This window comes from Monodelphis domestica, chromosome 7 (genome assembly GCF_027887165.1).
Source record: "Monodelphis domestica isolate mMonDom1 chromosome 7, mMonDom1.pri, whole genome shotgun sequence".
Lineage (NCBI taxonomy): Eukaryota > Metazoa > Chordata > Mammalia > Didelphimorphia > Didelphidae > Monodelphis > Monodelphis domestica.
The window spans coordinates 154,038,654-154,060,439 of NC_077233.1; the positions used below are offsets into that span (position 1 = coordinate 154,038,654).

Consider the following 21,786-nt stretch of genomic DNA (forward strand, 5'->3'; position numbering starts at 1 on the left):
CAGACAACTTTTATACCAGCTAACAAGTATTATTAGTACAATCATTCCTTTCCTACATTTCTTCTTACTTCAGTGGGATTGGACCTCAATTTGCTCCTAAAATTACTTATTGCATTAGTATAATAAGCCATTTCAGTTATCCAAATAATGATAATGGAATGAGAATGGCAGTCATTTATATAGTACTTTATCTTACAGTAACACCACAAGATGAGCCATACAGATGTTATTATCCCAATTTTAGTATTGGTAGTCTCTCGGTGATCGAGAATGACTATTGTCTTTGTGCAGTTTCATCTACGGTGTACCCTCATGTGGCTTTTGAGTCCAAAGGCTGAGGCGCAGAGTTTGTGGCACATGGGGCATGGGACGCCAGTTGTTACAGGAGGTGAGGTTACGACCTGGTGTCGGCATTCACGTGCAGCGGCAAGACGTTGATGTTGCTCATCTTCAAAGGTGATGGTGGCATGGTTAATGTGGGTTCGCCAGCTGCTTCTGTCAGAGGCAGCGAGTTCTAGTTGCTTTGGTGTAATGCCAGCCCACTTCAAGTTTGACTTTAGCTGATCCTTGAATCTTTTCTTTGGTCGGCCTTGTTTCCTGAGTCCAGCTGACAGTCCACCATAGAATACCTTTCTTGGTATTCGCTGTGGGTCCATGCGGATGACGTGTCCAGACCATCGTAGCTGGGTTTTGAGGACCATGACTTTGATGCTGGTGGAGTTGGCTCTGTCGAGGACTTCCTGGTCGGTGATTCGGTCCTGCCATCGGATCCTCATGATTGACCAGAGGGAGCGTTGGTGGAATTGCTCCAGCTGTTTCATGTGCTTCCGGTACAGTGTCCATGTTTCACAACCATACAGGAGCGAGCTGAGGACCACTGCATTATACACTTTGAGCTTTGTCGCAGTTGTTGGAGGACTTTGCAGCGCAGCTGCCCAAGTGCCTGGCTGGACTTTTGGATCCTGGCATTAATCTCGTGGTCTAGGGACCCGTCGTTGGCAATGGTGCTGCCCAGGTACTTGAAAGTGTTGACGTTAGAAAACTGCGTGCTGTCAATTGTAATGCACGGCTGGTTAGTTGGCCTCCCTGGTGCAGGTTGGAACAGCACCTCTGTTTTGCTGAGGCTGATAGTCAGGACAAACAGTTTTGTTGCGGTGGAGAACCTGTCCACAATGGTTTGGAGATGATTTTCTTGGTGGGCCATGAAAGCACAGTCATCTGCAAAGAGAGCTTCCAGGATGAGTCTCTCTGTTGTCTTTGTTTTTGCAGTCAGGCGGCGAAGGTCAAATAGTGAGCCATCCAGTTGGTATTTGATGTAGATGCCCAGGTCTAGATCCATCATAGCATGTCGTAATACTTGGGTGAAAAATAGGTTGAATAGTACCGGAGCGAGGACACAGCCTTGTTTCATGCCATTGGAGATGTTGAAGCGATCGGAAGTCTCTCCATCAGATAGGACTTCCCCTGTCATGTCTACATGAAAGAGCTGGATCAGTTTGACGAATTTTGCTGGGCAACCGAGCTTGCTGAGGATCACCCACAATGCGCCCCTGTTCACTGTGTCGAACGCCTTTGTCAGGTCTATGAAGACAATGTAGAGACTCAGGTTCTGCTCAAGGCATTTTCCTGCATTTGCCTCACCGTGAAGACCATGTCGATGGTGCTGCGATCTGGTCAGAAGCCACATTGTGATTCAGGCAGGTTCTGCTCTGAAACAGATGACAGGAATCTGTTGAGTATAACACGGGCGAGGATCTTTCCAGCAGTGGAGCGAGGATCTTTCCAGCAGTGGAGAGTAGTGAGATGCCTCTGTAGTTGTCACAGGCTGCTCGTGTGCCTTTGTTCTTGTATAGGGCTACGATGGAGGCATCTCTGAGTTCTGGGGGCATGTCCCTCTCTTCCCATATGCTGGTCAGCACTATGTGGAATGCCTGGAGCACCTTTCCATTTAAGGCCTTGTACACCTCAGTTGGGATCCCGTCTTTACCGGGTGACTTGCCTGCATTCATTTGTTTAATGGCTTTTTGGACTTCCTCTATTGAAGGAGGGACGTCAAGTTGTTCAATGGTGCGGTTTTGAGGGATCTGGTCAAGGGCTCTTTGGTCTACTGAAGAGGGTCGGTTGAGAAGCTGACTGAAGTGTTCTTTCCACCTGTTGCTGATGCCTTTTTTATCTTTTATGAGAGGATTGGGATAGTCTTCAGCCGAAACAGTCTTCACATGCTGGGTGAGCAAAGCCCTGGTTCACCAGGGGTCGACGACCTGATGGATACCCTCACAAGGTTTGGCCGGCCTGTTGAAGCCATTGCCCGGGGTGTGGCCGCTGCCACATGCTAGCAGCTACTGGGAGCCACAAGTGAGAACTGGGTGTGTCAGGTGGGGGTCAGAGGCAGGAGAGCTGCCCTAGGAGGGCACGACAAGCCCTCCATACCAGAGATACTACCCCTCCCTGAGCACCCCATATACCCCATCCCAATTTTACTCAAGAGGAAACTACAACTCACAGAAGTTAAACGACCTGCCTAGCATCATATAGCTAATGAGCATTAGAATTAAAATTCAAATCCAATCTCATCTAATTAAAAATCCATTACTTATGGATTCATTAATGTATCATTGCTTTTATTTTTACTATTCTATTATTATTAAAATGCTTAAGCTGTTTCTCAATAAATCATAAGTAGCAAAGTACAGAAAACAACTTTTTTTTAAAATGAGAATTCAGATCTGTGTTTGCATCAGTGTAGGGTCCTTCCACCAATGATGTGGTTTGATGTTTCATCTCTAATTTAAAGTGCCTTAGAAGTAAAGTGATTTGGCCATTTTCAGGCAGAAGCAGGATTCGGAATTTCTTGAATCCAAGGCTGGACCTCCATCCAACTATACCAGGTTGCTACTCAGCAACCCTTGAATCTTTGTCTGTATCTTTTTTCTGTTACTTATATTTTACTTATGTTATAGCTGTGCCTGTATATTTTTCTAACTGGTACAGGGCCTCATACATAATAAGCATTTACTAAATACTTTTGGATTAATAGATTGCAAATTTCTTGAAAACAGAGATGGTGATCTATTTATATTTTTATTTCTCATTGCATCTTCCACATAGCAAACACTTATTAAATGTCATTGACTGAATGGCAATAAACTGTTAACATAGCCTGCAAAATTCTAGAAGTACAATTCAGTGGCTAAAGTATTAGATCAAAGTCAGAAAATTTGAATTCTGTGTTTTTAATCTTTTAAAAGATACAAATATTTTATTTATTTAAATATTTAAAAGATACAAATATTTTATTACTTCACAGAGTAAGCACCTGTCAAAGACAACTTAATTAAGCTATATAAGGGAAAACATATATATTCCAATTACCAGCTTATAAAATTAGGAACAGCAAACAAATCTGTGTTAAAATAAGTACAGAAAAAATATTGGCAATTTAAGGGAGTGGAAATCATTCGGAGGATAGGAGTTAAGAGAAGAACAGGATAGGAGTGAGAGACTCAGAAATATAAAATTAAAATGTTTGCTGAATTTAATTGAGAGAAATAGTGAAACAGAAATAAAGATGTGCATAAAGGAAGACAAAAAAAATTAGGAATTAGAGATAGGGAAATGTGGAGAAAAAGCAATTTTAGTTTATATGGTAGCATATAATATGCAATATGTCCAAAACCACTTAAATTTCCTTTTATTATCATGGATACTAGGGTCTTCCCAGTCACCCAGGCTTATAACCTCAGAGACATCCTTGACTCTTCACTGTCATTCATCCTTATTTATCTGATCTGTTGCCAGATCCCATTTCTGCTTGTAAAAGCATCTCTTATATGTGTCCCCTTCTTCTCCACTTCCCCAGCCAATATCCTAGTACAAACTCTCATCACCTTTCTCCTAGACTATTGTAGTAGACTTATAGGTGGCCTCTACCTTACGTCTTTCCCATTCCAGTCCACTCTCCACTCATCTACTATCCTGAAATATTTGTCAGACCTGACTTGATTTTTCAACCCTTATTTAATGAGTTCTTCCTTCCAGGATCATTTAAAGTCCTGTTTGGCATTTAAAGCTTTTTGTACCTTGACCCCTTCTTACCTTTACCTTTCAGTCATTTACCTTTCTCTTTAAATCCCCATTAGTCACTTTACTCTGTGTACTCTGTGATCCTTCTATGTGGCCTCCTTGTTGTACCTTTACATCAGCTACAGTCTATGCTTGGAATACTCTTAATCCTTATCTCCACCTCTTACATTCCTTGACTTCAAGACTTAGTTCAAATGTCACCTTCTACAAGAAGGCCTTTCCTAGTACCCTCGGCTACTATAGCTTTTCCTTCTGAAAATATCTTTTATCTATTCTGCACATATCCCAGATATACCTATTTATGTACATGTTATCTCCCCCATTAGAATAGAAATTCTTGGAAAGCAAAGAACTATTTTTTGCCTTTTTTGTATCCCCAGTGCTTAACTCAGACCTTTGTACTTAGTAAATGCTTATTGACTGACTAAATGTCACATTTTCTTTAGGCCATTGCCATTTGATAGGAGAAGAAAAAAAAAGTCTGCCATTTACTTAATACTGCCTTTTTCATTCATTTATTTTTTAATATTCATGAGTTTTTGTGCTTAAGGATCTTGGTTAAACTTGAGTCTCATTTCACTTCCCTTTTGTTATTGTTTTCAGGAACACAATGCATATCATCTGTAGCAACAGGCAGTCCAGAGGAAATGGCCATGTTTCCCAAGGGGATGAATCCCAGAAATTTGAAGAGAATCAGAATGAGGAACAGCACCTACAAGCAGATCCAGGACTCACTGGTGCTCATTTCTATGGCTTTGTTTTACGGGTCTATTTCTTACCTATTTAGGGTACAAACAATACAACTACCTGTACCAGCTTTATTTGATAGTGGGTCCAAGGGAACCCTCAATCAATCCATCAACAAGCAGTTATGAAGTCATTACTCTATGCTAGACACTGTACTAAGTGCTGGGAATACAAAAACATGAGCTGTCACGCACTTTTCAATGAACTCAAGATTTAATTTGGTGGTAATCAGTGAAGAAACAGCTCTGGGTTTTTTTCTGTCATAGTCTCCCAGATTACTTTTAACTCTGTCCAAAAGATCGCAATGTGTGTTTAGTGATTATAAAAATTAATTAAGTTCCTTTATTTGGATATTGTTAAGAAAAGGGTCAATAGTACTCTCATGGGTAGGCACGAAGGAAAGGGGATATCATTTAAAATCAAACTTTTTTAAAGATAAAAAATAGACTAAATGATTTTATGTATCTATTCCAATCCAAGTATTTAATGACATATTTGTAAGAATGTAGGTTCCTAAGACTCTTTAGTAGAGGTATGAGGGTTTATTTTATTTTATTCATTCATTATTTCTCATGAGGTTAGGTCTACCTATTTCTCCCAGACTAGAAGCACAGCAGTCATTTTTGGTTCCCAGCGTCCTACTGAGGAGAGAAGCTTTACCTCTCTGCCTTGAGTCTATTTACCCCTCTCCAGAGGCTCCCCCATTGGTGTTCAGATTTAATGTGGACACCTAACTGGCTTTGGCCCTACTATATAGCTCAAAATACCTAAGCACAAGCAATCCACTAGTCTCAGATACACTGGTAGCAGGGATTATAGGTGCGTACCACTGTGCCCAACAGGTTAGCTTCCTTGTATAACAATTTTAAGCCTCAAGCAAAGCTGATTCATCAGGGTAGGAGGGTGGGTTAGAAGTGAAATAACAACTGTGGAGGTTATTTAAGACCCAAACCTCACAGAAAAAGACTCTGAGTTAATTGCCTACATTATAGAAAAATCTCAACTCTTCCAGGATCTTAAGAGTGTCTTTATAAGTAGTGATTCATTCGTCATCATACTATCCAGGAAGAATTAGATTCATTTCTTTGTCAGTCAAATCACTAGTATCCTTTCAGATAACGTAAGATTATGTTTAGATAAATAACATTCATAATAATTATTAAAAGGAAGTTACTAGACATTCGTCATATCCAGTTTTCTTACTCACTTGGCCTATAAAGAGAGTTCTTCAGAGGGGTTGGCACATATAGCAGATTCTTAATAAATACTTGTGGATGGATCACCTAATTGATCATATACTTTTCCATTCCAAGAGATGTCAACAGCTGAAATAGTGAAAGAAGAGGAAGAATTCCTGTCAACTTATATGAAAGTGCTCATCCTTGTGGCCAGAGAGCAGTTTAGGATTATGGTCTATTAAGATTGTGAAAGGAAGAAAGAATTTTCTAAGCAGCATGCACCCAGAATATCGCTTTCTAGCAGAGAAGGAAGATTTTGGGGGAAATGCTATTTTGAGGAATAGCCACAACAGGGAGCTTCCTTTTTATGAAAAAAGTTAAGCAAAACCAACTGAAAAAATGATCCTGTTTGACAATGAATTCAACAATTTACATCCATAGTCTCTTAATTGTCTAAGGAAAGGAGGGAAGTACTTGTCCTCAGTCTCTTCTAAGTCCAAGATGGCTCCAATATTCTGTTGCCTTTTCATAACTCCTTAAAGTATTTTCTGCTTTGTAGTGTTACCCTAAATATTACTAACTTCTAAATTTCCCCTCTTCAAAAGGGAAAGAGACAGAAGAGTATTCAAGATCTACACAGAAGTCAGGTCTGACAGCAAATTTTATTCAAAAAGCCAAAAAGCAGAACAGTAGCTTCCCTATCTTTGCTGAAGGTCTACGTGAAAAAAGTTTTCAGGATAAAGTTGGGGTCCTTGAGCAACAGGTTATGATGCTTTCAGAGGAATTAAAGTCTCAGAAGGTAAGTTGGTTCCATAAATTCTTGGTATATTTGTAACCTTTTAGCTTTGTCACCAACAAACAGGTCCATTACAACAGTTTGGGGAGAACAATCAACCGTTTTCCCTTGTCTCCCTTTCTCCACATAAAATTCTCTCCCTTCTCCTTATGTTGTTTATCCTTTTTCAGTTATATCCAACTCTTTGTGACCTCCTAAAGATACTAGAGTGATTTGTGATTTCCTTCTCCAAGGCAAGCAGGGTTAAGTGACTTGCCCAGGGTCAAAGAGCTAGCAAGTATCTGTGGCCAAATTTGAATTCAGATCTTCCTCACTCCAGGCCTACCACACTATCCATAATAGCACCACCTAGCTGTCCTGATGCCTATTGAATTCCTACCTAGCCTTTAAAACCCCACTCCAATGCAATCACTTCCATGAAGACATCTTTTTTTTTTCTCCAATCAATTCTGACCTTACTTCTTGGACCCCATATAATTTTATTTTGTATCTTTCTAATGTACTTATCTCTTGGAATGTTATAATAGTGCCATGTATAGTATAATTAATGGTATCTCTGTTTTATACCTGGGGGCTATACATTAAGTTCCAGAAGGGCAGTAACTGTTTTACTTCTGCTGCATATCTTTATCACATAGCAGAATGCTCTGTACAGTGGGGACACTTAATAAATATTTATCCCATGAGTGAATTAATGAATGAAGGGGCACATCATTCTAAATTAATTTCAAAATCTGAATTCTTCAGTATGTGAAAAATTATGTATCATAAAAATCTCAGGAATGTGCAATTAATCATTCACCAAGTGTTTATTAAGCACCAACTCTGTGCCAGGCGCCAAGAGAAAGGCTGGGAATACAAATGCATTGAATAAAACAATCCCTACTTGAAAAGAGATTAAATTCTAATGAAGGGGAACTTAATTTGAACAAGGCTTAAAAATGTGTTGTCAAGGATAGGTTCTTCTCGGGAACTGCTTTAATTAATAGCTTTATAACCTTATAGAAACCCTTGATGCACCAATATCTGGGATAGTGCTTACAGTTCTGATCACCAAACTAAAAGAAAAGCATAACAGAACTAGGAAAGAAGTTAACTTAAAATGGTCAGAGGGATCCTTATTAGATTGGGATATTTTCATTCTGGGAAAAAAGGAAAGTAGAGTTGTAATTGAAGCACATAAAATCACAAAGGAACAGGGAAGGATTTCCTCAACAAATCTTGGCATTTGAGAACTGAGAGCAGTTCCTTGAAAACTGAAGGAAGTAAATTTAAGACCAAAAAAATTTTTTAAAAGGGAATCAATAAATGATGTTTTTTTTCTATTTTTCATAAATTTTACCTCTTAATATTCCCATTACTACATATTCTCATTGCTAAATTTGAATGTGTAATACTCATATTTTCTACAAAATAATGGTGACCTCAGTTTACCTCAGATTTCTTTTTCCTGTTATTTTTCTTAAATCCCTTTTTCATAGTTTGTTCAAAAACTTGTCTCAATGCTAGCCCTGTCAAAATTGTCATTGTAGATTCTAACAATGATAGAGGCTCCAGCTTTGCCAGAGGGAAATCTGTCTGGCCCTCCAAGAGTATAGAGAGAGATCATTAATATAATAAGGAGTCACCTGCTTTCTTTACTCTGTCTAAAATGCTAGAATAGATCTAGATTTGAATGGAGTAGTAGTACTGCATTCAGCAAGTACCAAGCCCTATGGCAGGTGCTGAGGATACAGAGACCAAAAAACAAGAATCCCTCCCCTTGAGATGCTTATCTTTTCCTGGAGGGAATATCCTGTACATAAGCAAGTAAATGCAAAGTAATTGGAAGGAGAAAGGAATCACTAGCAATTGGGGAGATCAAGAAAAGCTTCTTTTGGGAAGTGGCTGGCCCTTGTGAACCTTGTGTAAGCAGGAATTCCAAGGAAGGAGAGGACTCCAAGAACAGGGCATGGGCTGCCAGTCTGGACAAAGACCCAGAGACAGGAGATGAAATACTGAATAAGAAGAAAAGGTAGACCATTTGAGCAGAACATGGCTTGCATGAGGGACAGTTAAATAAAATAAGACAAAAGCCATGGTGCAAAATCACAATCCCTTCTATGCGTTTGTCTTTTTAAAAAATAATACCATTTGTTATATGAGATAACTCTGAGAAAAGGAGAGGGAAGCATACCAGGCGAAACTGGTGATATAAAAAACAAAAAGCTTTTTTAAAGGTACTATTTGTCAGGTGAGAATTAAGATTGAAGTGTAGAAAGCAGATAGGTGAAACAATGAATAGAGCAGAGGATAATATACCTACCTCCCAAGGTTGTTGTGAGGATTAAATGAGTTATTTGTAAAATGCTTTGCAAACCTTTAGCACTATTGTTGCTGTTATCATTGCTAGCATTGTCATCACTGTGGAACCCTTTTTCTACCATCTCATGAGAAAGAAATACATAAATTAAGACCATTCTTTTAATTAGTGGTTTAATGAGTTTTTTGTTTATGAAATGTAAAATGCCTATGGTATCCAAGCTGGTTTGGGGAGGAATTTGGAGTTTAGGAAACCAGATAGTAGTGCTAGCAATAATTAGGTCAGAGGTAACAAAGGCCTAACAGTCCTTGCCTAGTCAAAATCTATCCCAAATTCAAATCTGCCAGACTTAGTGTTGAATTGAACTTGTTCCACGATTATTTCATGTATATGTATGTTAGCTCCTGAGCAAAACTATTGACTTTTCAAGGTCAGGGAACATAGCTCTTGATTGTTTTTTTCCTATCCCCTAGAATTTGCCTATGCTTAAAGTAAATATTTTAATAAATGTTTATTAACGCATGAAAGAATTCTTGTCATGTGTCTATATCAAAAATTGGATAATTCGCTAATCCATTAGTTACTATAGATGTTTTTAGTGGTAATGATGAAAAGGAACAGACTCATCTGGAGTCCACTGGGGTACAAACAGTTATTTTTCATATAAATACTCAAGCCCCCATGAGAATAGAAATCATACCTGTCCCTGCCTTCCATCTGTCTAGGCATATGGAGAGTTTTTGTGCCTTTGTTGGACATATGTTGACTGAAGGAAATAATTAAACCTCCCATGTACCCTGCCTAGAGGAAAACATGTAACATAAGGTTCAAGATATGGATCATCCAATAATAATGTAGCATCTGTTTAGGAAATATGATATGGTCTATCTTTTTCTTAGTTCCTTAGAACATTGACATAGTACTTTCAAAATCATGATTCAGTTGCATGCTCCTTCCTCATATAAACAAATGAATCTCAGAATTTCTGGGAATGTATGTTACAGGAGGTCTTTATATAGCATTTGCATCAGAAATGTTTGTAAGTGAATTTGCCCTTACTGAATGTGGCACTGGATATCCTGAATTCTATTACACAACTCATCTTTGTTCCTTTTTCCTTTTAATTTTGGCCTTTCTCCTCAAGTAACTTGAAACAGTGTCAGTTATTATCATACATAGAGATCTACATATCTGGACGGTTTTATTTGTACAATATTAGTTGGAGACAGCTAGGTGGTACAATGGATAGAACACTAGGTGGTACAATGGATAGAACACAAGGCCTGGAGTCAGAATTTATCAGCAGCATAGGTTATTTCTCCCAAGAGAAGATTCCTTCTGTGGCATCAGTTATTACCTGCTTATTGTGTTTAGAGCAAGGACTGTAAAAGTAGTCCATTTTCTGCCCTTCTTGCCACCAGGAACCCACGGATTTGCCTCTGCTAGTCTTATCCCAATTCTAGACATTACTAAAGGATCAAATATCTCTTCTGAAGAACTTTTTTCCTCCCATATTTATTCTGATTAGCAGTACTATTTAAGGATCTATTGGAATTTCAATCACTGTCAGCATGCCAATGAAAAAAGTAATCCAGACAAACAGGTCCTTACAAAGCATAATACCAGACATTCTTAGCCTGATATTTTGGATTTCAGAAGGTTTCGAAGCTGTGGGGAAACTGCAGCTTAATCAGATTGCTTCAGTAACCAGGAAACTGCTCCCAGAATCAACACATTACTGAGCCGTACAAGATTAGAAAGCTGTCCTTCCCAGTTCCTGAATAATAATAGGTTCTCCAGAATTATATTTAAAGTATGAAACTTGACGTTTTTGTTTGGTATAATTTACTCTGATGTTAAGAAAAGAATGATGCTCCTAACTCTTAGAATCCTGTATTCTTTCTGCTAGTCAAAGCCGTATGGAAAATAATAACAATAAGTAAATTTATTTTTGCAAACTTAAGTTTTTAAAATCCCTTCCAGGGGCATTATTTCATTTATTCCTCATATAACCATGGTAAGCAGGTGCTATAAATAACATTATCCTCATTACTCTTTGAAGACACTTAAGGCTCTTGAAGTAATGTTTTCTTCTTCCCTTTTAGAATGTTAGCACTATAATAAGGACATAGCATATGTAAAGTGTTATAATTAAAAAATAAACTGGGGCAAGTGGGTAGCTCAGTGGATTGAGAGGCAGGCCTAGAGACAGGAGGTGCTAGGTTCAAATCTGGCCTCAGACACTTCCCAGCTGTGTGACCCTGGGCAAGTCACTTAACCCCCATTGCCTAGCCCTCACCACTCTTCTGCCTTGGAACCAATACAGTATTGACTCCAAGACTGAAGGTAAGGGCTTAAAAAATAAACAAATAAACTGACAGAAACATACTTCCTTAGAGATTTTTATGACCAAAGTCTTTAAGGTTGATTTGAGTCTTACATATTACCATGTTAGGCCTGGAATGTTTCTGTGTTGAAGAATGCTGGAGTGTAAATCAGGAAAGAACAGAGTTCAAATTCTGCCTGTGAAGCTAAATATGTCATTGGGCAGGTCAATTAACCTTTCTGAGCCTTAGTTTTTTGCTTTGAAAATGAGGATAATGCTCTTTGTAGGATCTACTTCTGTGGTTTTGTGAGGAATAAATGAAATAATGCCTGGAAAGGACTTTGAAAACTTGAGCTCAAGGAATTAACAGGGTTTTGTTTTGGTTTTTTTCTTTGTCATGGTTTTGAATGGGGAATAGGGGTGGGGAGGCTGCAGTAATGATACCCAGAAAAAGAGCAGCATTGAAACAGTTTTTAATGCCTAAGATGAGAACAGAATGAAGTTCATATAGAAGCACAAGGAAGAACAGTTTTGAAAGTAATTTGTTAATTATTCAGTCATTTTGTGTCTGACACTTCATGACTGTTTGGGGTTTTCTTTGAAAAGAATGATTTGCCATTTTCTTCTCCATTTGAAAGTGATACATAGAATTTACATGCTTTTTTTTAACCCTCATCTTCTGTCTTAGAACCAATACTGTGTAAGAGCTGGGCAGTGAGGGTTGAGTGACTTGCCCAGGGTCACATAGCTAGAAAGTATCTAGGGCCAAATTTGAACCCAAGGACTGTTAGCACTATAATAAGGACATAGCATATGTAAAGTGTTATAATTAAAAATTATCTCTAGGCTTGTCCCTTATATACTTCTTTTATAAAGCAAACATCATGAAATGAAAATTCACAGTACCATATAGAAACTTGTAATTATGGCTATATGAAAATTCTCCTTTAAGGTTTAAGTTCAGAATTTTAAAGTTTTTAAAAGATATCACCTATTTTGAAATTAATATGATAAAGTAAAATTAAAATTAAATTAAGTAGCTAGTTAGAAATTCTTCTGGGACTATATGGTTTTAGAGATTTAATGGCCTAGACCTAGAAAAGTTTATTTGGGATGTTCCATGGTTGGGCTTCATAGTGAGAGGTGGGGGGAAATTACTTCTGCCTGAACAAGCTAGAAATTCTTCCTGGCTAGGAAATAAAAGGAAGGAAGCAAATATATCTAACCTGACAATTTTTAATGAAACCTTGATTAAAGATTGGTTAACTTTCATTTAAACGAAATTAATTTAAGTTTACAAGATGTTTAAAGATATGTACCCTACCTTCAGGAACTTATACTCTAATTGGAGAAATAAGGATAGGGACAAGTTAGAGTAGACCTATGACTTCATTCATAAAGGCAACTCTCAGATGAGGAAACTCCCACACCTTTTCTTCACTTCGGTTTTAGTCCAAGAAACTTGCCTTTAACACCAACAGATAGGCCTTAAAACCTTTAAAGACAATATGTGTCAAAGTTGGCCCTTAAATCCATATATACACTTAGGCCAGCTCTCTCCACTCTACCACAGCCAAAAAAATAACAATAAAAAGTAGCATATGCTAAATGCCAAATAAATAGTACAAAAATTCATGCTTTACAAATTCAAAAGTTACTATTATTATGGACTGGGATACTTAAGAGGGGACTTCATGAAGGAGGTAAGGGTTAATCTGGAATCTAAAGATGAATGAGTTTTGGACACCATGACAGAAGGCATTCCAATCAAGGGAAACATGAGAAAAAACATGAATTTTTATGTGTGGGAATGGGAAAAGGCATGAATAACCATTCTCAACCCTTTTTTGTTCACTAAAACACTCAAAAATCTGGTACTCTTTTTAATGCAAATTTATATATTTTTACTTATGTATGTTCGTATATAGGGGCATCTAGTTGGCACAGTGGATATAGAGTGCTGAGTCTGGCTCAAATCTGGCCTCTGATACTTACCAACTATGTGACCCTGGGCAAGCCATTTAACTTTGTTTGCCTCAGTTTTCTCATCTGTCAAATGATAAGGAGAAGGAAATAGCAAACAACTCCAGTACCTTTGCCAAGAAAACCCCAAATGGAATCATGAAGAGTCCAGCATGACTGAAACAACCGAACAATAACAAATATTTGGTGTTGTGTATGTAGTCAATAATACTGTCTCTATCTTCCCTGCCATTTCATCGTTAACTAGTTCATTTAGTCATTGCTCTTTCACTAACTACCTATTCAGTTCTGAATGAACCACATAATTTTTGATGGACTGTTTAATTTATAAAATGCAGGGGTCAAACTAAATGATCTCTGAAATCCTGTCCAGCTCTGAAATCCTATGACTATTACGTAAGTAGTAATCTAGTTCATTTCCAGATTCAAATTAACTGCAACTAATATCAGAGAAATAGGAGGAATATTTACTGGTCAGAAAGTACTAGTAAGAAAGTGGAGGGAAAGTGGAACTTTAGTAGGAAAAACGGAATCCTTCAATTACACTGTGAGTTCCTTGAGAACAGAGACTGTTTTTCTTTCTCTGTGTACCCAGCACTCTCATAAGATACTTAATAAATGCTTGTTAACTTATTTTTTTAAAACATACTAGCTGGCTAGATATCTCTAGTTTTTATTTTTAATTGAGTGAGATTCCTCATTAGATGACTAACTGCTGATTGAAATTAGACATTTCATAGTGCCATACCCATTGAACTACCAAAATACTTCTTCCCTGATTTAGAAAAAACCATAACAAAGTTCATTTGGAAGAACAAAAGATCAAGGATATCCAGGGAAATAATGAAAAAAAACACATATGATGGGGGCCTTGCAGTCCCTGACCTAAAACTATATTACAAAGCAGCAGTCATCAAAACAATTTGGTACTGGCTAAGAAACAGAAAGGAAGATCAGTGGAATAGACTGGGGGAAAGCGACCTCAGCAAGACAGTATACGATAAACCCAAAGATCCCAGCTTTTGGGACAAAAATCCACTATTTGATAAAAACTGCTGGGAAAATTGGAAGACAGTGTGGGAGAGACTAGGAATAGATCAACACCTCACACCCTACACCAAGATAAATTCAAAATGGGTGAGTGACTTAAACATAAAGAAGGAAACCATAAGTAAATTGGGTAAACACAGAATAGTATACATGTCAGACCTTTGGGAGGGGAAAGGCTTTAAAACCAAGCAAGATATAGAAAGAATCACAAAATGTAAAATAAATAATTTTGACTACATCAAACTAAAAAGCTTTTGTACAAACAAAACCAATATAACTAAAATCAGAAGGGAAACAACAAATTGGGAAAAAATCTTCATAGAAACCTCTGACAAAGGTTTAATTACTCATATTTATAATGAGCTAAATCAATTGTACAAAAAAATCAAGCCATTCTCCAATTGATAAATGGGCAAGGGAAATGGATAGGCAGTTCTCAGATAAAGAAATCAAAACTATTAACAAGCACATGAAGAAGTATTCTACATCTCTTATAATCAGAGAGATGCAAATCAAAACAACTCTGAGGTATCACCTCACACCTAGCAGATTGGCTAACATGACAGTTATGGAAAGTAATGAATGCTGGAGGGGATGTGGCAAAGTAGGGACATTAATTCATTGCTGGTGGAGTTGTGAATTGATCCAACCATTCTGGAGGGCAATTTGGAACTATGCCCAAAGGGCGACAAAAGAATATCTACCCTTTGACCCAGCCATAGCACTGCTGGGTCTGTACCCCAAAGAGATAATGGACACAAAGACTTGTACAAAAATATTCATAGCTGCGCTCTTTGTGGTGGCCCAAAACTGGAAAACGAGGGGATGCCCATCAATTGGGGAATGGCTGAACAAACTGTGGTATATGTTGGTGATGGAGTACTATTGTGCTAAAAGGAATAATAAAGTGGAGAAGTTCCATGGAGACTGGAACAACCTCCAGGAAGTGATGCAGAGCGAGAGGAGCAGAACCAGGAGAACATTGTACACAGAGACTAATACACTGTGGTATCATCGAACGTAATGGACTTCTCCATTAGTGGCGGTGTAATGTCCCTGAACAACTTGCAGGGATCCAGGAGAAAAAAACACCATTCATAAGCAAAGGATAAACTATGGGAGTGGAAACACCGAGAAAAAGCAACTGCCTGAATACAGAGGTTGAGGGGACATGACAGAGGATAGAATCTAAATGAACACTCTAATGCAAATACTATCAACAAAGCAATGGTTTCAAATCAAGAAAACATCTAATGCCCAGTGGACTTACGCGTCGGCTATGGGGTGTGGGGGGGAGGAAAAGAAAATGATTTATGTTTTTAACGAATAATGCTTGGAAATGATCAAATAAAATATGTTTTTAAAAAAAAAGAAATTAGACATTTCATAAATGGACTTGAGCAAAGGGGAGAAAAAATAAGGACTTGGTTAACTAGGATTGGTGAATGGGGTAGGAATTGGATTGACAAGACAATACAAGAGCCTGGTTACTATATAAGGTCCAGATTCTGAGCAGAGCTAGAATAAAGGCTGACTAGATACTGATCTCCTGAGCAACTAGTTTAGAACACCTTATGGTTCCCGTGCAGTTCCAATTTAAAAAAAAATATATTACATTAAAATGCCCAATTAACTTGGTTCTCCCTCTTCTTCCATTGGAAAAAGCATCACATGACCAAAAGATATATGAATACAGAAATCTATTTCTTACCTATTTCTATTTATCAGTTCTTTCTCTGGAGGAGGATATACACAAGTCACTCTTTAAACAATATTTCTTTTGCTGTATATAATCTCTTTGTTCTGCTCATTTCAATCTTCGTAATTTCATGTAGATCTTTTCATATTTTTCCAAAATTAACCTGCTCATCATCTCTTATCATGTGGTAGTATTCCATCACAATTATATGCTACAACTTGTGTGGCCATTCCCCAATTTTGGGGCATCCCTTCAATTTCTAGTTCTTTTTATCATAAAGAGAGTTGCTATAAGCATACCATGTCTGAATTTTGTATGTATGTAGTTATAATGGAAGGGGATTGATAAGAGAAGATTGATTTGGTTTGTTTTCTTTTACCCCTCAGGAACTTGTGAAGATTCTCCATAAAGCCCTTGAAGCAGCCCAACAGGAAAAACGGACATGTAGCACATACCTCACAGCCACTGAAGATAAAGATCGCCTAGAGCTGGTTCGGCACAAGGTGAGACAAATTGCTGAACTGGGAAAACGTGTGGAAAGCCTACAACAAGACAAGAAGGCCCTTGAGCAGACACTGGGCCTGAGAGAGGAGCACATTAAGGAACTAGAACAGCATGTGCAACTGTTAATGGACAAGAACCACGCCAAGCAGCAGGTCATCTTCAAGCTCACAGAAAAAGTTACCAAGGATTTCATAGACCCACCAACGTCAGCAGATGGGCTTGAGTCTGGCACCTTCCTGAATCCTTATGAAAAGATTGAGCATTTGAAGGTATGTAGGACTCTACTGCCCTCTATAACCCAACTATAAGTGTCCCCAATGTTTCCCAACCTGAATTTTCTATTTACCTCATTTGTTTGTTCACTGACCAAAGACACAATAAAACTCCAGGATTTTCTTGGATTATAAATTAAATATAATAAGACCTCAACTATTCCTATCTCTTAGAGGTTGGGTTATTCTAAATATCTGAGTTTTTCAAGTGGTTAAGAACCTTTTCTTTAAATGTAGAAACTTTCTCATTAACTTTTTAAAAAATCTTTCTAAAATCTACTAAGTATTTCCCTGCCTTCTTAGCATATACATGGGACTTTCAAAATAGAATATACTATACAGATTTTAGATTTTTTTCTTAATGACAAAATGACAATTATGAACCTCAGTTATCATAACATATGATAAAGATGTCCTTAATGCTATCTTTTCCTTGTGTATAAGGTGTCCCAAAGGTTCTAGGGCAGTTTTAAAAAAGGCTTAATAACTTAGAACTGCCTTAGAACCTTATGGATACCCCTTTATAATGAATGTTTTCCCAGGCTGCTAAATTCTCTTGGCTGGTAATATTCATGTTGAATTGATGCACTTTGGGGCTTACTTTTTACCCTTGAATGGAAAGAGTTTGAGAGAAGGATGGTTAATATGAAAGGAAGTTTATTAATATTAGAAATGGATCCCACAAAACAAAATGACAAGGGAAGACAGAGCAGCATTGGAGGGGAAGAGCTGAGGTGGATGAGGATGAGAAAGCAGAAAGTGGTAACAGTTAGGAAAAGGGTGTTTTTGCCTAGGAAGATGACTGTTGAATCACATGGATAAGGTAGAAGGAAGTGGGGGTTACTAATAGAGTATCATTTGACTGGAGCTCCCACCTTTCTGGGTCTCATGATACTAGTGTGCAGCAGCATTCTTTCAAACACTTAAGGAAGAAGGGAAATTAGATTAGGCTTCTAAATTGGTAAATACTGGGTGATTGGGTGTATAGGGACCTGACTATACTCAGCCTCAGTTCCTCCGTCACTGCAGTAACACCCTCCCAGTACCTGAGCAAGATCCAAGAAGAACTTTCTGCCTTCTGAATTCAGGGATGAAGAGCCTAAGGAGTAGATGCTAGGTCAAGAGACTTGGTGTCAGAAGATACCCCTGCCTGCTTGGGTGCTTGCTGGTAATAGAAGGTGTTGTAACAATGAATGAAATCAAGAGTAGGTATAGTTTCTAGACCCACAGCAGTATATTCCATGAGGAAGAGGACTTCATATTAATCCCCTGACCAAGCAAAAACAATATAATAGTTTCCATAACTTGGGAAAAGAACAGTGTGGTGTGGGAGAAGATACAACTGACCTCAGAGTTATGGGACCTGAATTCAAATTTTACCTCTGTATCTCTGCCACAAGATTACCCATATGCAGGGTTGTTGTTGTTTAGTCTTTTTGAGTCATGGCTGACTCATTATGGTCCCATTTGGAGTTTTGTTGGCAAAGATATTGTATATTGGAGTAGTTTGCCATTTCCTTCTCTAGCTCATTTCACAAATGAGGAAACTAACTTGCCCAGGGTCACACAGCTGAGGCCAGGTTTGAACTTGGGTCCTCCTGGCTCTAGGGCTGGTACTCTATCCATTGTACCACTTAGCTGCCCCATCCTCAGCGCCACCCCTGAACCTGGAGCCTTGATCCTGACAGCTTTCAAGCAATGGCTACTTCTTGGGCCTGTTATATAGAGAGGATTCTTGTTCAAGAATGGGTTTAGATTATTTATTGTCTGATTATACCTTTCCACTCAGATTCTATCAGCTGTGGTTTCTGGTTCCACCTGTGCTTATGCTCAGTTACCATTATATATGATTATCATCATGTATCACTCCAGTGCTGATCTCTTTCCTCTGTTTTTCTTCTTCCTTATCTCTTCTGTTTCCTGTCACTTCTTCTATGCTTCTCAGCTGTCATGTAAGAAGCCTGGCTTTTTATAGACATCAGCAGCCAATCAGAATACTCCTTTCCTTCTTCCCAGAAAACCAGCCAGTCACAAATACATCAGGTATAATAATAAAGGTCTTCAAGCTTCTGTTAAGTTTGCTTCAAAATTCTCTAGAATTGCCTCTTAGCTGCTTAACAAGACTTTTTCTTTGGTGGGGAGGATTATTAGGGGAAAGGAGGGAGGGAGGGGAAACTAGTATAGAAAGCCTAGAATTCTAAGGATGTTGATCTTTGATTATTCAAATTTCTACTACTCTGAACAAAACCATGCAGACAAACAAGAATTCAACAACTGCTATTGTGGGAAATGAAAAAATTTAAACATATATACATTTATATATATACATATATAAAGCTTTTTTTTTTTAATTTTTATTTGGTCATTTCCAAACATTATTCATTGGAAACAAAGATCATTTTCTTTTCTTTCCTCCACTCCCTCCCACCACCTCTCCCATAGCCCATGCGCAATTCCACGGGGTATCACATGTGTTCTTGATTCAAACCCATTTCCATGTTGTTGGTATTTGCATTAGAGTGTTTATTTAGAGTCTCTCCTCAGTCATATCCCTTCCACCCCTGTAGTCAAGCAGTTGCTTTTCATTGGTATTTTTACTCCCACAGTTTATCTTCTGCTTGTGGATAGTGTTTTTTAGATCCCTGCAGATTGTTCAGGGACACTGCATTGCCACTAATGGAGAAGTCCATTACCTTCGACTGTACCACAATGTATCAGTCTCTGTGTACAATGTTTTCCTGGTTCTGCTCCTTTCGCTCTGCATCACTTCCTGGAGGTTGTTCCAGTCTCCATGGAATTCCTCCACTTTATTATTCCTTTTAGCACAATAGTATTCCATCACCAACATATACCACAGTTTGTTCAGCCATTCCCCAACTGAAGGGCATCCCCTCATTTTCCAATTTTTGGCCACCACAAAGAGTGCAGCTATGAATATTCTTGTACAAGTCTTTTTCCTTATTATCTCTTTGAGGGGTACAAGCCTAGTAGTGCTATGGCTGGATCAAAGGGCAGACAGTCTTTTATCGCCCTTTAGGCATAGTTCCAAATTGCCCTCTAGAATGGTTGGATGGATTAATTCCCAACTCCACCAGCAACGAATTAGTGTCCCTACTTTGCCACATCCCCTCCAACATTCATTACTTTCCATAGCTCTTATGTTAGCCAATCTGTAGGTGTGAGGTGATACCTCAAGAGTTGTTTTGATTTGCATCTCTCTGATTATAAGAGATGTAGAACACTTTTTCATGTGCTTATTAATAGTTTTGATTTCTTTGGCTGAGAACTGCCTGTTCATGTGCCTTGCCCATTTATCAATTGGAGAATGGCTTGATTTTTTGTACAATTGATTTAGCTCTTTGTAAATTTGAGTAATTAAACCTTTGTCAGAGGTTTTTATGAAGATTGTTTCCCAATTTGTTGCTACCCTTCTGATTTTAGTTACATTGGTTTTGTTTGTACAAAAACCTTTTTAATTTGATGTAGTCAAAATTATTTATTTTACATTTTGTGACTCTTTCTAAGTCTTACTTGGTTTTAAAATCTTTCCCTTCCCAAAGGTCTAACAGGTATACTATTCTGTGTTCACCTACTTTACTTATAGTTTCCTTCTTTATGTTCAAGTCATTCACCCATTCTGAGTTTATCTTGGTGTAGGGTCTGAGGTGTTGATCCAAACCTAATCTCTCCCACACTGTCTTCCAATTTTCCCAGCAGTTTTTATCAAATACTGGATTTTTGTCCCAAAAGCTGGGGTCTTTGGGTTTGTCATAAACTGTCTTGCTGAGATCATTCACACCAAGTCTATTCCACTGATCCTCCTTTCTGTCTCTTAGCCAGTACCAAATTGTTTTGATAACCACTGCTTTATAGTATAGTTTGAGATCTGGGACTGCAAGTCCTCCTTCCTTTGCATTTTTTTTCATGATTTCCCTGGATATCCTTGATCTTTTGTTCTTCCAAATGAACTTAGTTATGGTTTTTTCTTAATTCACTAATGAAGTTTTTTGGTAGTTCAATGGGTATGGCACTAAATAAGTAAATTAATTTGGGTAGGATTGTCATTTTTATTATGTTAGCTTGTCACCCCCATGAGCAATCAATGTTTTTCCAATTGTTTAGATCTAGTTTTAGCTGTGTGGAAAGTGTTTTGTAGTTGTGTTCATATAGTTCCTGTGTTTGTCTCAGCAGATAGATTCCTAAGTATTTTATATTGTCTAGGGTGATTTTGAATGGTATTTCACTTTCTAATTCTTGCTGCTGAAATGGGTTAGAGATATATAGAAATGCTGATGACTTATGTGGGTTTATTTTGTATCCTGCAACTTTGCTAAAGTTGTTGATTATTTCGAGTAACTTTTTGGTTGATTCTCTAGGATTCCTTAAGTAAACCATCATATCATCTGCAAAGAGTGATAGCTTGGTCTCCTCATTGCCAATTTTAATACCTTCAATTTCTTTTTCTTCTCTAATTGCTACTGCTAGTGTTTCTAGTACAATTTTAAATAATAGAGATGATAATGGGCATCCTTGTTTTACTCCTGATCTTATTGGAAAGGCTTCTAGTTTATCCCCATTACAGATGTTTGCTGATGGTTTTAGATATATACTGCTTATTATTTTTAGGAAAGGCCCTTCTGTTCCTATACTTTCTAATGTTTTCAATAGGAATGGGTGTTGTATTTTATCAAAGGCTTTTTCTGCATCTGTTGAGATAATCATGTGATTTTTGTCAGTTTGCTTGTTAATATGGTCAATTATGTCGATGGTTTTCCTAATATTGAACCATCCTTGCATTCCTGGTTTGAATCCTACCTTGTCATAGTGAATAACCCTTATGATGACT

The 21,786-nt window shown here is 37.9% G+C and overlaps 1 protein-coding gene across 2 annotated transcripts in view; it reads left to right on the plus strand.

The window, feature by feature from the left end:
• The window catches only part of TBC1D2 (TBC1 domain family member 2), a 73,465-nt gene that overhangs the window by 18,470 nt on the left and 33,209 nt on the right, over positions 1–21,786 (plus strand). For both annotated transcript variants that reach the window (XM_007498971.3, XM_007498972.3), the window contains exons 4-6: positions 4,687–4,820; positions 6,614–6,807; positions 16,551–16,937. In XM_007498971.3, the coding sequence (XP_007499033.1) occupies positions 4,687–4,820; positions 6,614–6,807; positions 16,551–16,937 (715 nt within the window). The remainder of the gene's footprint in view (positions 1–4,686; positions 4,821–6,613; positions 6,808–16,550; positions 16,938–21,786) is intronic.